The sequence below is a fragment of the Malaclemys terrapin genome, chromosome 23, assembly GCF_027887155.1.
Source record: "Malaclemys terrapin pileata isolate rMalTer1 chromosome 23, rMalTer1.hap1, whole genome shotgun sequence".
NCBI classification, from domain to species: domain Eukaryota; kingdom Metazoa; phylum Chordata; order Testudines; family Emydidae; genus Malaclemys; species Malaclemys terrapin.
This window is the reverse complement of record NC_071527.1, coordinates 5,949,090-5,964,441: the sequence shown is the minus strand read 5'-3', so window position 1 is coordinate 5,964,441 and position 15,352 is coordinate 5,949,090. Positions and strand designations below refer to the sequence as shown.

Genomic DNA, 15,352 nt, shown 5'->3' with positions numbered 1-15,352 from the left:
AAACCCTTCTTGTTACGCTTAACATCTCTTGCTAGCAGCAACTCCAAGTGTGATTTGGCCTTCCTGATTTCACTCCTGCATGCCTGAGCAATATTTTTATACTCCTCCCTGGTCACTTGTCCAATCTTCTGCTTCTTGTAAGCTTCTTTTTTGCATTTAAGATCAGCAAGGATTTCACTGTTTAGCCAAGCTGGTCGCCTGCCATATTTACTATTCTTTCTACACATCAGGATGGTTTTTTCCTGCAACCTCAATAAGGATTCTTTAAAATACAGCCAGCTGTATCTGGCAAATTCTCTGATTTGCCAGATTGCCCGTGGGTCCTTGGGCAAGCTACTTGGTCTCTCTGGGTCTCAGTTCCCCATCTGTAAAATGGGAATAATTGCCCTGTCTCAGAGCAGTGTTGGGAAGGGAAAGTTTCTTGCTGACCACCAATTAGTTGGGGCAAGCTTATACCCTGAAGCATGACAGTTTGTCACTAATTCACTACATTAAAGATTATGAGGTGCCCAGGTGCTAGGGTGATGGGGGCCACAAAAATACCTTAGATAGGGTGACCAGATGACCCAATTTTATAGGGACAGTCCCAATTGGGTCTTTTTCTTATATAGGCTCCTATTACCCACCACCCCTTGTCCTGATTTTTCACATTTGCTGTCTGGTCACCCTAATCTTAGATAATATCTGTCATTTACATTGCGGTAGCACCTAAAGGCCACAACCAACTTGGGCACTATTGTGCTAGGTGCTGTACAAAGCTAGGATAAACGACGCTCCCTGCCCCAAAGAGCATCCAACCTCAAAGCCAAGATGGAGCAGGTAGAGGAGACAAACCAGTGGCCCACGGTGAGGTGGGGGAGACAGGGTGATGTATAAATAGAATAGGATGGGCACAATTCTTAGCTTGTCAATAGCAGTGGTCCCAGCTTTCCACCTGCCCAGCCATCACCAGGTTAACTCTTGGAGGGGGTTCACCTCTAGAGCTGGCCAGTTTCTGGGTGGTGGCCAGGAGGAGTCTAGAGAAATCTAACCATTCCCATGCTCTGGTGGGTGTTCTGTTAGTCTGTGTGCCAGAATCCAAATCTAAATGAAACCCGTGGATATTTCTCTTTAACAGGGGCACGTTCTTTAAGCCACCTCTGCACTCTCTGGATTTTGGGTTGACGTGGGGACCAGAATGACCCCGGGGTAAGTTAGAGCAGCCCCAGGGACTTGGCTAACTTTTACAGCAGCTTCTCGAGGGCTTCAACCCAGCCTAAAATCCCTGTAGCACTGAGTGGTAGGAGCACATTCCTTTCTATCATGCCCCCGCCCATGCCAAGACCCACAAGGGGGGTGCGACATAGGGTCATTTACATCTAGAGCTGGGCAAATAACAGATGTTTCAATTCACTGGCATATCCGACTAATTGGTGGAGGGAAAAATCCATTTTCGGACCACAGAAAACACATTCTTTTGACGTTTTTGGCTACTTGAAAAGTTGGAGGGGGGGGGGGGAATCCTGTTTTGGGTTGAACAAAATATTATGTTCGGCCTGAAATGAAACATTTTGCTTCAATTTCGAGCATTTTTTTCCTCAGGTTTTTATATTTTTTAACAAAAAATTCTAAACAAAAAGTCCTTTCAAATAAAAAATCAAAAAGTTTTGCTTAGACAATGTTGAAATGAAACTTTTCAATGTTTTTGGAGTTTTCTTTTAGGTTTTTTTCCCCTCCCCAACTGAAACAATTTGCCGAAATCCACAAATTTCCTGAATGTTTCCGTGTTGCTGAATCAGTATTTTTTTTTTTTGCCAAGGGTGGGGAAAATTTTTAGTTGAAAAATTGCTTCCTACATCAATCTTCTGCTGGTTCTGTACCAGATGCCTGCAACCATCCCCTTCTGGCTCTATTCCAGTCTCTGTACGCTACCAGAGTTGTGTAGAGGGATCTGAATTGGGCCCTTTTCTGTTTGAGCTGCTGGAGCGGAGAGGGCTGCTTTTCCTGCCCACCTCGGGGTGAGCGCTTCCATAGAAACCCACCCCCTGCTGTATCGCAGCCGCTTAGGCAGCACAGGGATTCATGGGATTTGCTTCAATCAGATATGTTCTGAACATTGATGGCTTCGATAGAATTTCACATCAGAGGAGCACAAGGGTTGCTTGCAGGCTCAGAACCTCAACAGATAACAGCTGGAGGAAGGTCAGGTTGCAGTGAAACGCTGCGTGGTTGAAGTCACGTTTGCTCCACAGTTTATCCCGTGATTACTTGAGTGGTGGTGGTGTGTTGTGAATGGAGGGTTCAGGTCTGTCATCAAAGAGTAGCATCAGCTAAGTGGTCCATAGCCACCTGATGTGCCTTCTGCGCAGTAGAGCGAGATCTGTAAGGGGAGGGGCTCTTGGACAATAGAGGAGACGTGTCCCTCAACCCCTTGTGAGTAGCTTGGCAGAATGAGATTTTTTTGCATTTTTTTATCATTGTTTATTTTAAGCATTTTTTATTTTTATTGATTTAAACATTTATTTGATTGATTTGCAAGAAATTATGGGAGGTCACATGATAATTATTTAATAACCGTAGACATCGGGATTCAAAAAGTGAACGCTTCATAACATTAAAACACAAACTGCCAACATCGCTTGTCAAAAGCTGCAAAGCAGAGAGAGCCTTAAATCGAACGCCCATCCATTCGCAAGCAGCATTTTTCTTGCTCTGCCTATTGGTGAATTTCAATGATCCTGGAGGGAAATATGTTTTCATTGGTTTGTGTGCACGTGGCGAAATTGACGTTTACCAAGAAAACGCTAAGCCTGCTTTTGAGGCATCCTCCTTCCAGAGACTGAGTTGGCTGGCACCAGAGCGGAGCTGGAAGAGGACAAAGAGGGCTTCTGGGGAGGATCAGCAGATATTGGGGCCTGGAATAATGCTGCCACCTTCCCAGGCATCATGCCGTTGCACCATCCTGCATTCACTTTGGGCCCGCCATCTCTTGTCAGTGGCTCCATGAATTCCCATGATGACACTTGACTAGGCTGCCCCCAGCCATGTCAGGGAAAGGCTTGACTAGTGCTGAAACCATTCCTGTCGTTTAGGAAAAAATAGCCTTCTCCTGCAAGTGTCACCTGAAAGCTGGAATCTGTATCCAGCCCAGAACTGCTCAAAAATGCCCCTTCCTGTTACTGCATCAGAAACCCCTGAGCTCCATCATGTTGGCCAGAAGGGACCATCGGAATCATCCAGGCAGTGGGATGTTTCAAAAGCATGTCAGTGACTTAGGAGCACTAGACCCATTGGCTTTCGGTGGGGCTTGTGTTCCTAACTCACTTAGACACTCTTGAAGATCCCAACCCTTGTCTGAACTCCTGCATGGCAAAGGCCAGAGAATGTTACCTGGCGATTCCTCCGTCGAGCCCAGCGGTTTGTGATTGAATTGAATCAGAAAGCCAAGTCCCGCAGAGATTCCCTTCCATTATGGAATGAGATGGCAGGTGTTTTGCATGCAAGAGTGATTTCTCTCTCTCTCTCTGCACAGGCATGAATGCAGCTGTCCGGGCCGTGGTTCGAGTGGGCATCTTCACAGGAGCCAAGGTGTACTTTGTTCATGAGGTTGGTATGATCGTTTCCATCTCGAATGGCTTCCCCCAGCTCTGCTCTGAACTGCATCGAGCTTTGCTTTCATTGGGATTTTAGTAACGTAATGTCTCCACAGTACATGAATCATTATAAACGTAGTCCATTGTGGCTAGAAAAATCCCCATTGCAAAGGGCGATAGGAGGGGAAATCTTTCCTGATTTTCATGGGGTGCTTAACGTAATATCTTACAGTTAATCCTTGGCCTCCACCCTCACTCCCTGCCCCAAACCGGAAGCTACATCCCTGAACCCCAGCCCGCTACCCCAAACCCAAACCAGAACTTGCTACCCTAAATCCCAATCCTCTGGTCCCAGGCACCACAATTCCATCATCAGCCTGCACCCCTGCAGTAACCTCAAAGACCCATTCTGTGTCTACACACAGAGCCACTGAGAGACCAGGACCTCACCTGAGACCAAGACTCACTGACTTAATCAGAGTCAGGGCCGGAGTTGATATTTTGACATTTATTTTGTGATGTCTCCACGGGACGTACTGCTCTTAAAGGTTCAGTGTTAGTTTTACTGTCTTGCCTTGTATGAAAAGGAAGCCGGCTTTAGATAGGAGGAGACATCTGCCACATGGAAAAAGGAATAGTGAGAAACGGGGAATATATTCGTTATCTTGAACTGCAGCTTATTGTTCATTATTAATATTGTCTGTCCATCTATTACCACGTTCCCATATGTCTGTCCATCCATCCTTTCCTACATCTATCTATCTATCATATTCCCACCCATCCATCCATCCATCAGCATAGTCAGATGCATCTATCTCTCCATTCATTTCTACATATACTCATCGAGCCATCCATCACTGTAAAAACTCACCTAGCCATCATTTCTAATATGACCATGATCATGTTATCTGGGCAGCAGTGACAGATGACCGTTATACAAATGTTCCCTCTAATTTTTTACATCCATGTGCAGAATGAATTTTGTTATGTGCACCAATATGGAGGTGATGTGTGGCGGGGCTGGGGCCGAGGGGTTCAGAGTGTGGGAGGGGCCTCAGGGCTAGGGCAGAGGATTGGGGTGTGGGGAGTGAGGGCTCTGGGGTGGAGCCGGGGATGAGGAGTTTGGGGTGCAGGCTCCCCCGGGGCTGCAGCAGGGAGAGAGGACTCCCCCCAGCCCTCTTTTGCTGCAGCAGCCCCAGGCCGGGGGGAGAGGCACCTTTCCCCAGCCACGGCAGCTCTGGGGCTGGGACAGAGGTGCCTCTCCCTGGCCGTGGCAGGGCCGGGGCCGAGGGAGAGGCACCTCTCCAGTCCAGGCTCTGTGGCTGCGCACCTGCGCGGCCCTTGATAGCCTACTGCGCAGCCGCGCAGCTTAGAGGGAACTTAGCATTACACGTGCCTGCTTCCTAGTGATTGTAACTAATGCCGCATGTTGGGCTAAGGGGGAAGACCAGGAAAGGTGTGAGCAGGTGTGGAAGGGGAGGGCAATAAGCATAGGAGAAAGCAGACTGGAGAAGAGGAAGCTGTAGGCTCAAGCATAGGAATGCTCCCAAGTCCATTGTACTGCCAAGGAAACCTGCACCGCACTTTCACCAGACGAGCCTAGGAGCTTAAATTCAGAACCTTGCTAGACACTGACGAAGTGGGGTTTTTACCCACGAAAGCTTATGCCCAAATAAATCTGTTAGTGTTTAAGGTGCTACAAGACTCCTCGTTGTTTTTGCTAGACACTAAAAATCAGGGACTGAATAGACACTGGATTTTTGGCTTATTACAATTTATAACCCACTAACATCCCCCGTCCCCCAAACTGCTTTCCCCCATGCTTTCCTCCCTGTGACTGGAGAGGTGTTAACAGGCCACTTCACCTTGAATGGTCCCTTGAAATATGTGTTAACTACTTGTGCTAAACAATCTGCTCCATCTTGTATTTCGCTGTGACACTTAGAGCTCATCTTCAGGTCTGGGAAACCTACTCAGTGTAAGCTCGAAAGCTTGTCTCTCTCACCAACAGAAGTTGGTCCAATAAAAGATGTCACCTCGCCCACCTTGTGTCTCATTGTATTGCCAGTCTGTTATTTGCTTACTATCCTATATTGTGCCTGGACCGCGGACGTGTTTCCTACCCAGAATACTTTGTTCAGAACTGAACTCACATCTACTGTTGTCTTCAGTTCTCACCCTCTCTGGTCTACCCATAATGGTCCGTGCAATCCTCTGAGTCAACAACAGGCCAGTGAGATACAGGCTTTGAAATCAGTAGCCGCTGGGATTGTTGAAACCCTGCAATGGATTGGGTGGGATATGGGCAAGAAAGTACCTCTGTGTGGGGCTGGGGAGGTGTCTGTGCAGGGGTAGGGAGTGCTCATCTGAATGTTAATGGTTCCATTCAGTTTGAGGCTCGCTCTGCTTAACTCTCCTCCCCAGTTCCTGTGGGCGCCCTCTGTCCATCCATCACCATAAGTGTCCATCTATCTATCCTAGCAGTAACTGGCGTAGGAAAGCCTTCAGACTTGCCCCTAATCTCTTTCCTGTGCCTTCCGTTCTAGGGTTACCAAGGACTGGTGGACGGCGGTGACAACATCCAGGAGGCCACATGGGAACGCGTCTCCATGATGCTTCAGCTGGTAGGTCCTGGCATGAATCCCCTTGCTGGCTGTGGAAGGGAGCCAGTGCCCTGGGCCACTATTCTGGCTGGGCTTTACAAAGGAGCCAGGCACCCAACTCTCACTGAATTTCAGTGGGGTTTGGATACTTAAGGGCCAGATTTTCAAACGTGCTTAAGGGGCTTTGGAAAGTATGTCCCCATTGAAAGTCCTGGAACTTGTGCGGCGAGCTGCTTTCCTCTATGTGTACCCTTACGGCAGCAGGTAGAGTGCAGGTGCTACCCGTGTAGTAGCTACCCGCGGCAGTGAAAGGCTCCGGCAGGGGGGAGGCCGCAGGCAGAGGCTCTGGCAGGCAGGAATACAAGAGCGCTTTTCCTCCTGCGTTATGGCGCTTGGCTTTGAACCAGCGTACAAGACACGTTACACATGAATCGTGGCTGTGCCGCACACCCCAAGCAAAGGGGGCGTGTCGCTGGGCTGCCCTAGGATTAGCCCAGGATACCTGGCAGCACAGAATACTTCCCCTCCCACGCCAGTTTGGAGGGAGGGGGCGGGGCTGAATCCAGGCTCCGCCCACTCACATGCATGGGAGTAGAAGCCCTGCAAGCTACTTCCCGCCTCCCCACAATGCTACCTGCCCTGTGAAGAGCCAGCACAGGAGAGGAAGGGAGCACCTGGAGGCATACAGCAAGGCTCACCCCACCATCTAGTCCTAAATCAGCTACCGGAAGCAAGCAGCTATGAGGGAACATAAAGTAGGCCCAGAATCCCAGAGAATACCATTGTCTCCATCCCAGGGAAGAGCAGGTTAGCAACAGGGACAGGGAAACATGCCATTAAGTCACAGTCACCACAACTTTTGCCTTCACTGGATCCGCTGGTCCTCCCAGGGTTGGAAGACCCATTGATTCTTATAATGACTTTCAAGGTCATTGCAATTTCACGGAAGGGATTCCTGCCAGGAGGAAAATGATTGTAGCATCTTGCCCTTTTCTTCGGCGGGGTCACAGGCAAGGGCTCGGGAACTTGCATGTAACGATATCCCCGAAGCTGGGGTCACAATGAATGTCTGAGCCCTAAAATAACGTGAAATCAGCGCTGAAGGCTGCCAGCAGCCCTGCTTGTGACCGGGGACCTCGGGTCGGGTTTCACAAACAAGGACTGCAGAGGGAACAGGGCTGTGCCCAGTTCTAGGCAGCGTGCCACCCTCGAGACGGAATCAACTGGCATGAAATCAGACCTCCCTCTCCCCCCACGTGTGCACATGTTGTTGTTTCAACCCTGATTCTAACTCTCAGACCCGTATCGAAGGGCAAAACTGACCCCTCTGCAGAAATCAGCGCAAGCCCTATGCATCATTTTAAGGCTTATGTGGAACTTACACAGGTTCTAGGCCCTTGTGCTGGCCTCCTGCACAGAGGTGAACTTCGCCCTCTAAGAGGACTCGAGGGGGAATGCAGTGGGACACTGCTGCCATGGATAAATAGCTGCTTGTGTTCTAGAGCTGGGGGGGGTCTTAATCTTTTTCTCTCTGAGCCTCCCCCCAACATGCTATGAGAAATCCATGGCCCACCTGAGCCACAACAACTGGTTTTCTGCATGTAAAAGCCAGGGCTGGCATTAGAGGGTAACAGGCAGGGCAACTGCCTGGGGCCCCATGCCACCGGGCCCCCACGAAGCTACATTGCTCAGGCTTCGGCTTCAGCCCCAGGTGGCAGGGCTCAGGGCCCCGGGCAATGTGGCCTCTCATTTTTCCCCTCTATGTGCAGAATGAATTTTGCTATGTGCACCAATATGGAGGTGATGTGTGGCGGGGTGGGACTGAGGGGTTTGGAGTGTGGGAAGGGGCTCAGGGCTGGGGCAGAGGGTTGGAGTGCAGGGGGCGGGGAGTGAGGGCTCCGTCTGGAGGTGTAGGCTCTGGGGTGGGGCTGGGGATGAGGGGGTTGGGGTGCAGGCTGCCCCAGGGCTGAAGCAGAGAGAGAGGACTCCCCCCAGCCCTCTCTCCCCACCACAGCAGCTCTGGAGCTGGGGCTGCGGGAGAAGCGCCTCTCCCCACCACAGCAGCTCTGGGGCTGGGACCATGGGAGAGGTGTCTCTCCCCACCACAGCAGCTCTGGGGCTGGGGCCGCGGGAGAGGTGTCTCTCCCCACCACAGCAGCTCTGGGGCTGGGACCATGGGAGAGGTGTCTCTCCCCACCACAGCAGCTCTGGGGCCGGGGCCGCAGGAGAGGTGTCTCTCCCCACCACAGCAGCTCTGGGGCTGGGACCATGGGAGAGGTGTCTCTCCCCACCACAGCAGCTCCGGGGCTGGGGGAGTCGAGGTGTCTCTCCCCACCACAGCAGCTCTTGGGCTGGGGCAGCGGGAGAGGTGTCTCTCCCCACAATAGCAGCTCTGGGGCTGGGGCCGCGGGAGAGGTGTCTCTCCCCACCACAGCAGCTCCGGGGCTGGGGGAGTCCTCTCTCCCCGCTGCAGCCCCAGAGCTGGGAGAAGAGGCGTCTCTCTTCGTCGTGCCGCAGCCCAGGCTAGGGGAGTGAGGTGCACAGCCTATGGTGGCCTCCTGTGCAGCCGTGCAGGCGTGCACCTTAGAGGGAACTTAGGCCACATGTGGTGGGGCTTCGGCTTTCTGCCCTGGGTGCAGCAAGTCTAATGCTGGCCCTGGTTGCTGGGCCCCCTGAAACCTGCTCGTGGCCCCCCAGGGAGCCCCAGACCCCTGGTTGAGAACCACTGTTCTCGAGGAGGCTAAAACCTAGTTTCTTCTTCTCCTGAGCCGGCTGGTCCAGAACAGGCTCCAGCCAGGAGCTCTCTTGTCGGTTGTCAGAGCCACTGGCAAAGCTGTCAGTCAGAGGCTGGATGAATGACGATTCATACTGTGCATGTTACCGGGCCATCCCGTGGCGGCTAGGGAGCAGCAAGAAATTACAGCTGCAGGCCCAGCCCGTAGAATAGCAACTAGCCCTGCCACACAGCACAGTGCAGTACGGTCTCTGGGCAATGGCAACCCAGACCACGTCTCGGGTCCGTCGGCAGGGAATCACTGAAAGAGCAAGGGATCTCTTGCATAAATTGAACATCTACTGTAGAGCTACCAGGACCGGACAGCTCTTGGGAACGGCTAACCGGTGATGGAGCCTTTCCCCTCCAGGTCACCAGTTCAAATCCAGCCCAGGCTGGTAGTGGCTGAAAACAGATGGCTCATGTTCGGGGGTTTCAGTCCCAGCTAGAGGGGAAGGGTGATTCCAGTGGTTAGGGCATGAGCCCAGCCCTCAGGAGATGTGGGTTCAAGCCCCTGCTCTTGTGTGCAAATCATTTCCCTTCTCGGCACCTCCGTTTCCCATCCGTGAAATGGGGATCACAGCACTTCCCTCCGTCCGGGGGTGGGTGGGAGGGTAAAGGTGGTACAGATGGTGAGGTGCGCGGATACTGCTGTGAGACAACCAATCCTGCATCTTGGCAGGGGCTTAGACTAGCTGCCCCTTGCAGCCCCTTCTAATCCTACGGTTCTATGGTAGCACCTTAGCTAGATAACACGCTATCCCCTCACGAAAGCTGCCAGTTCCTCCTTGTGTCTCAGCCGAGAGCAGGATAGTTGAATGGAGTGTGGCTATTTCCCCGTCGACAGGAGCATCCGCCAGCTGAGGACCGGGCCACAGTGGGGGAGTGGGGTTGGCGGGGGAAGGATGTAGTTTGCGCTACTCATGGTAGTGGAATCATAGCAGCTCTATCCATAGGCGCTGACTTTCCAAAGGGCTGGGGGGTGCTCGACCCCTGGCTCGGCCCCATCCTCACTTCACTCCTTCCCCCAAGGCCCCACCCCTGCCCCGCCTCTTCCCATCCCTGCTCCACCCCCTCCCCCAAGCGCACCACATCCTTGCTCCTCCCCTGTCCCTCGCAGCCTCCTGCACACCACGGAACAACTGTTCACAGAGGGCGGGAAGTGCAGGGAGGCGCTGATCCACGGGGACCGCTGGTGGGTGGGACGTGCTGGGGGAGGGAGGGGCGGGCTGATATGGGGGCTGCCCACCATTTTTTCCCCGTGGGTGCTCCAGCCTCAGAGCACCCACGGAGTCGCCGCCTATGCCTCTATCTACTAGGGTGCCCGCCTGGCAGGAAAGTGCCAGCGTAAAGAGCAAGGCCTGGCGTAACCAAGATAGATTCAGCGTTTAAGACTATAAGGGACCATTCGATCATCGGGTTTGGACTCCTGGATAGCCCAGGCCATTACATTTCACCCCTGTGTTGAGGCCAATATCGTACGTTTGACAACAGCATCGTTGAGAAAGGCATCCAGTCTGGATCTGAAGGTAGCAAGGGATGGAGAGTCCACCACTTCCCTGGGGAGGTTTGCTCCAGCATCCTCACTGTTGGAAATTGAATTGGTCTGGCTTGACCTTCCAGCCCTTGGTTCTTGTCCTGCCTTTCTTGGCTGGTTAGGGAGCCCGCTCCCGGGGAAGGTACTTTTACACTGTAATCAAGCCGCCTCTCCATCTTCTTGCTGATAAACTAAACACATCGAGCTCTTTAAGTTTTTTTTCTCCAGCCCTGTGACTCTTTTCTGCGTCCTCTCCAATTTGTCAACATCCTTTTTAAAATGTGGACACCAGAACTGTTCCATGTCAGTCTCACCGAGAATCCACTCTGACGTGCAACCTGCTGGCCTCCACGCCTCCATCAGCTCCTGCGACACACCACACAACAGTGTTGGGGTTCCCTATTGACCCCTGCCTTCTGCCTCCATCCCAGGGCGGCACTGTAATTGGAAGCGCCAGGTGCCAGGACTTCCGCACGCACGAGGGTCGTCTGAAAGCCGCCCGCAACCTGGTGAAGAGAGGCATCACCAACCTGTGTGTCATCGGGGGAGACGGCAGCCTGACTGGAGCAGACACCTTCCGGGCCGAGTGGAGCAGTTTGCTAGTGGAACTGGTTAAAACAGGTACCATGGTGACAAAGCAATAGGTGGAGTGTCCCCAAGGAACACTGGCCTATTTATGCACGCCCCAAGGGCATGCCATCTCCCCAGCTCCCGCCCCCAAGACACCCACTCACCAGTGCACTCCCTTCCCGGAGACACCTCCTAGTGTGTGTGTCTCGTCCCAGGACACCCGTCTGCCCACATGTGTTACTGCCCACTCACTCCCGGGTTCCCCACCTACGCACATCCCCAAGCAGACCACAGTGGAGCAAAGATGGTGAGGGCGTGGAAATGCCAGACAGCAGAGCTTGCTGGGAAGTGGGAAAAAAAAATTCACAAACACTTAGTAAATTTCCCCTCCCCTGTTTTTCCATCCAGATGTTGTTCCTCATTCGGCTCTAGCAGGAAGTGACGGGTTTGAAGCGTTGCTGAGGTGGTACTGAGAATTATTTCTCAGGGGCTCGGCTCGCACGCTCAGACCCTAAATGATGGCCATTTGTGGGGTCAGGAAGGAATTTTCCACACGGTCAGACTGGCAGGGATCTGGGGGGAGGGGGTTTGCCTTCCTCTTCAGCATGGGCACAGGTCACTTACCAGGATCATTTGTGTGTATCTCACTGAATCAGTCCCCTGCCATTGCAGAGGCCTGGGGCATGGGGGGACAGTATGTCCCTCCTGGTCTCTGCCTGTGGCCCATAACAGTTCAGTCTGCTGAGAGCTGTACTGCTTTGGTCTGGTTGCTGTGTTTGGTACGGGGGTGGTGGGGTGGCCTTTTGTGGCCTGTGATGTACAAGAGGTCAGACTAGATGGGCTGGTGGTTCCTTCTGGCCTTAAACTCTGTGGCTTTGGGCCTTACCCAAAGCCCCTTGAATTCACTAGGGTCTGAATCAGGGCCTCAATGTGCATCGCCCAATGATAAGCTCACCGCAGACCGTCAGCGTTCCAAGGGGCCCATGGAATCTCTCCACAGGTGGCGTCACGGCAGAGGAAGCCAAGAACTCGAGTCACCTGAACATTGTAGGAATGGTCGGCTCCATCGATAACGACTTTTGCGGCACGGACATGACGATAGGCACGGACTCCGCCCTTCACAGGATAATGGAGATAGTCGATGCTATAACGACAACTGCCCAGAGGTGAGGCCTGGGGGTGGGTCTGCAACTCACCTCTTCCTTTTCAGCATCGGTGGTGGGATGCAGGGGTGTTGGGATGCCAGAGCCTAAGGGTACGTCCACACTGCAATCACACTGCCTAGCACCCTGGGTCATTATAGGGCAGCTTTCTGCCTTTCTGCACTTGGTTTTGTGTTCTGTGTCTGTACAGCACCTTGCATAACGGGGCCCTGATCCATGACTAGGGCTCCTGGGCACTGACGCAACACAGATGATTATTAATAATGCTAATAACGAGGTGCTGCACAAATGCGTGGTGGGAACCAGTCCCAGCCCTCAACTGCTGACCATCTGCAAAGTCAAGACAAACATAGGAGGAGAAATGACTTGCCAAAGGTCACACGGGAGCGCCAGGTATAGTACCAAGGCCTCCTGAATCCCAGTCTTCTGCCCTGATCCACTGGACTCAGCTGCGTCTCCACAATATTAAGGCCTTGTTGCTACTTAGGTAGATATATCTGTGGTATTGCTGCACTGCGGTAACTGCTGGGTGCACTCTCTCTCCTGTCTCTTGCAGTCACCAGAGGACGTTTGTGCTGGAGGTGATGGGCCGTCACTGCGGGTGGGTAAATCTTTCCTCTCTGTGCGTTTAACGGTTCTGCATTTTCGCCACCTCCTGACCCTTTGGCCCAGCACACGGGGAGGCGGGGTCCTTGCTTCACAAGAAATGGAGAGGCTAGAAAGAGGGGCCAATCGCAAGAAAAGACAGGCCGGAGGGGCAAGCCGTCCTGCCTGTCTTTCCAACCCACAAAACCAGTGAAAACCCAGGGATGGAAAAAAGTCACTCTTAATTGTAATCAAGCTGGGTGAAACTGATCCTGATGCACATGGGCAGTATGAGGCCTATGCGCCCTTAGGGCTTAAATGACATGTAAGTGGTGTGTAGGCCTAGTACTGCCTCTCTGCATTCTCTCTCTCACCCACTATTAGAATAGTCTCCTCTTTCCAGCTAGGACTCAGATGGGAGTCTCTGATGACGCGGGCTGCAGGGGCATTTCTTGCCCGAGGCGAGTCACTGTGCCGCCACTAAAAAGCAGCATTAGTCTTATAGTTCGGACGGTAGTGAAGGTTGTGACTCGCTCGCTGTTTAATAAATGTAACAGCGGGGAAACTCCTCCGGTTTGGAGAGAAGAAAGGCTGAGTCAGGGAAGGGAAAACGGCGAGTCCCACGTCGTGAGTCTCGGGGGCTTGATCCCGCTCCCATTGAAGACAGTGGGCCAGTTCTCAGCTGGTGTAAAATGGTGTCGCTCCATTGAAATCAAGGCTGAAATTCTGGGGCTCAGCGGAATGTAGGGTAACCAGATGTCCCGATTTTATAGGGATAGTCCTGATATTTGGGGCTTTTTTTAATATGGGCTCCTATTACCCCCCAACCCCCCAGTCCCGATTTTTCACACTTGCTGTCTGGTCAGCCTAGCGGAGTGTCCCTTTTGACCTTGAGATCTGTGGCTGTATAAGAGTTTTGTTAAGTTGGCTGCAGGTGGAATTCTCCCCTAGCACAAGGCTGGTGTCCCTCTGCAATCCCACATACGCCCTTCAGCTGGGCAGGGCCCCTTGTGCACCAGGGTAGATGTCCCCCAGGGGAAACTGAGGGAGCTCAGTCTGCAGTGTGGTCCCCCACCCCACCCCCGATTGTCCCCCAAAACTTCAGGAGGTTTGAAATTTCATCAGAGTTAGTTCAGAAGAGAAACAGAGTGCCAGGGAACTCGGGGTGCCCCAGGGCATCGAACAGAACTGCATGGAATAGTTTATTTTTGCATGCAAATTTGAAACCGGCAAGCAGTTATTTCCAGAACAGCTCCCTCCAGCCCTTGCCATCAACGGCAGCTTCTCCGCTTGCTAAGCAAGAGGCGTGAACTTTAAAACTCACAGCACACCCCTGGCTCGCTAACCTTCCTCCTTCTCTCTCACCTTAGCTACCTAGCTCTCATAACGGCCCTGGCTTGTGGTGCCGACTGGGTTTTCATTCCCGAATCTCCGCCTGAGGATGACTGGGAGGAACACTTGTGCAGGAGGCTAATCGAGGTAACCCCCTCTTGTAGGCAACTCCTGCTTTGCACAGACTTGATCCCGGATTGGGATGCTAGGACGCTCGAGAGTCAAGCTCTGAGAAGGACATTGGTCTAGTGGTTAGGGGACTGGTCGGATCCTGGAGTTCAAGTCCCTGCTCTGCCACTGCTTCCAGTTTGACCTTTGGCAAGTCACTTGGGCCCAGCTCTTCAGAGGTATTTAGGTGCCTAACTCCCACTGACATCACTGGGAATTAGATGCCGAAACACCTGAGCCCTTGTCTCTCTGTGCCTGAAATTCCCCACGTGGATAATAGCACGGCTCCACCTCACAGGAGGATTGTGAGCATAAATCTACTTAAAGATTGTGAAGCGCTCAGATACCGTGGAAGTGGGGGGCCATGTGTGAACTGAAGCTAGATTTAGCTTGATGCTTTCCCTTCTCCATTTGGTCCGGTCTCCTGCTGGAAGGAGTTCCCGGGGACAGGAAGGCTAATTGGTCAGGAATTTTGTGACAAAACATTTCTCGCATCCTGGATGGGCTTTCTGGAGAGAACGAGGAGTACTTTCGTGGGCTTAGCCCAAATAAATCTATTAGTCTCTAAGGTGCCACAAGTACTCCTCGTTCTTTTTGCTGATACAGACTAACATGGCTACCACTCTGAAACCTTTCTGGAAAGAGACACCCCAGAGTAGCCCACTGATCTGATCTGCCAGAATCCGGCAGAGCAGAGTTTTGAACTATCCCAGGGGAGTGCCCTAACCACTAGGCGATTGGCCACAGTGGTGAGTGCGCTGTCATATGCTGATCATGGGATCAGTCTGTGTTCACAAAAAAACAGGCAGGACCTCGGTGTCCTTCTGACGTGGAACAAGAATGTCGACAGCTCAAAACTGTTCACAGAATGGACTTCTGGTTTCCCAGCCAGCCCTCGCTAGCACCCAGCGCTCTGCTTAGATCCTGCTTCAGCCCACGGCTGTAAGTGGGACTAGAGCAGTGCATTGGCCCTATTCTGTCCCCTGCGTGGGGGTGAATCCAACCCGCAGTGTGCAATTTTACACGTTACATCAATGGGTTGCTTTCTC

At 52.5% G+C, this 15,352-nt stretch overlaps 1 protein-coding gene across 1 annotated transcript in view; it reads left to right on the top strand.

Moving 5' to 3' along the window:
• Positions 1–15,352, top strand: part of PFKM (phosphofructokinase, muscle) — a 55,667-nt gene that overhangs the window by 19,934 nt on the left and 20,381 nt on the right. The window contains exons 3-8 of the mRNA XM_054012740.1: positions 3,512–3,585; positions 6,119–6,196; positions 10,917–11,106; positions 12,056–12,221; positions 12,775–12,819; positions 14,174–14,282. Coding sequence (XP_053868715.1) covers positions 3,512–3,585; positions 6,119–6,196; positions 10,917–11,106; positions 12,056–12,221; positions 12,775–12,819; positions 14,174–14,282 — 662 coding nt within the window. The remainder of the gene's footprint in view (positions 1–3,511; positions 3,586–6,118; positions 6,197–10,916; positions 11,107–12,055; positions 12,222–12,774; positions 12,820–14,173; positions 14,283–15,352) is intronic.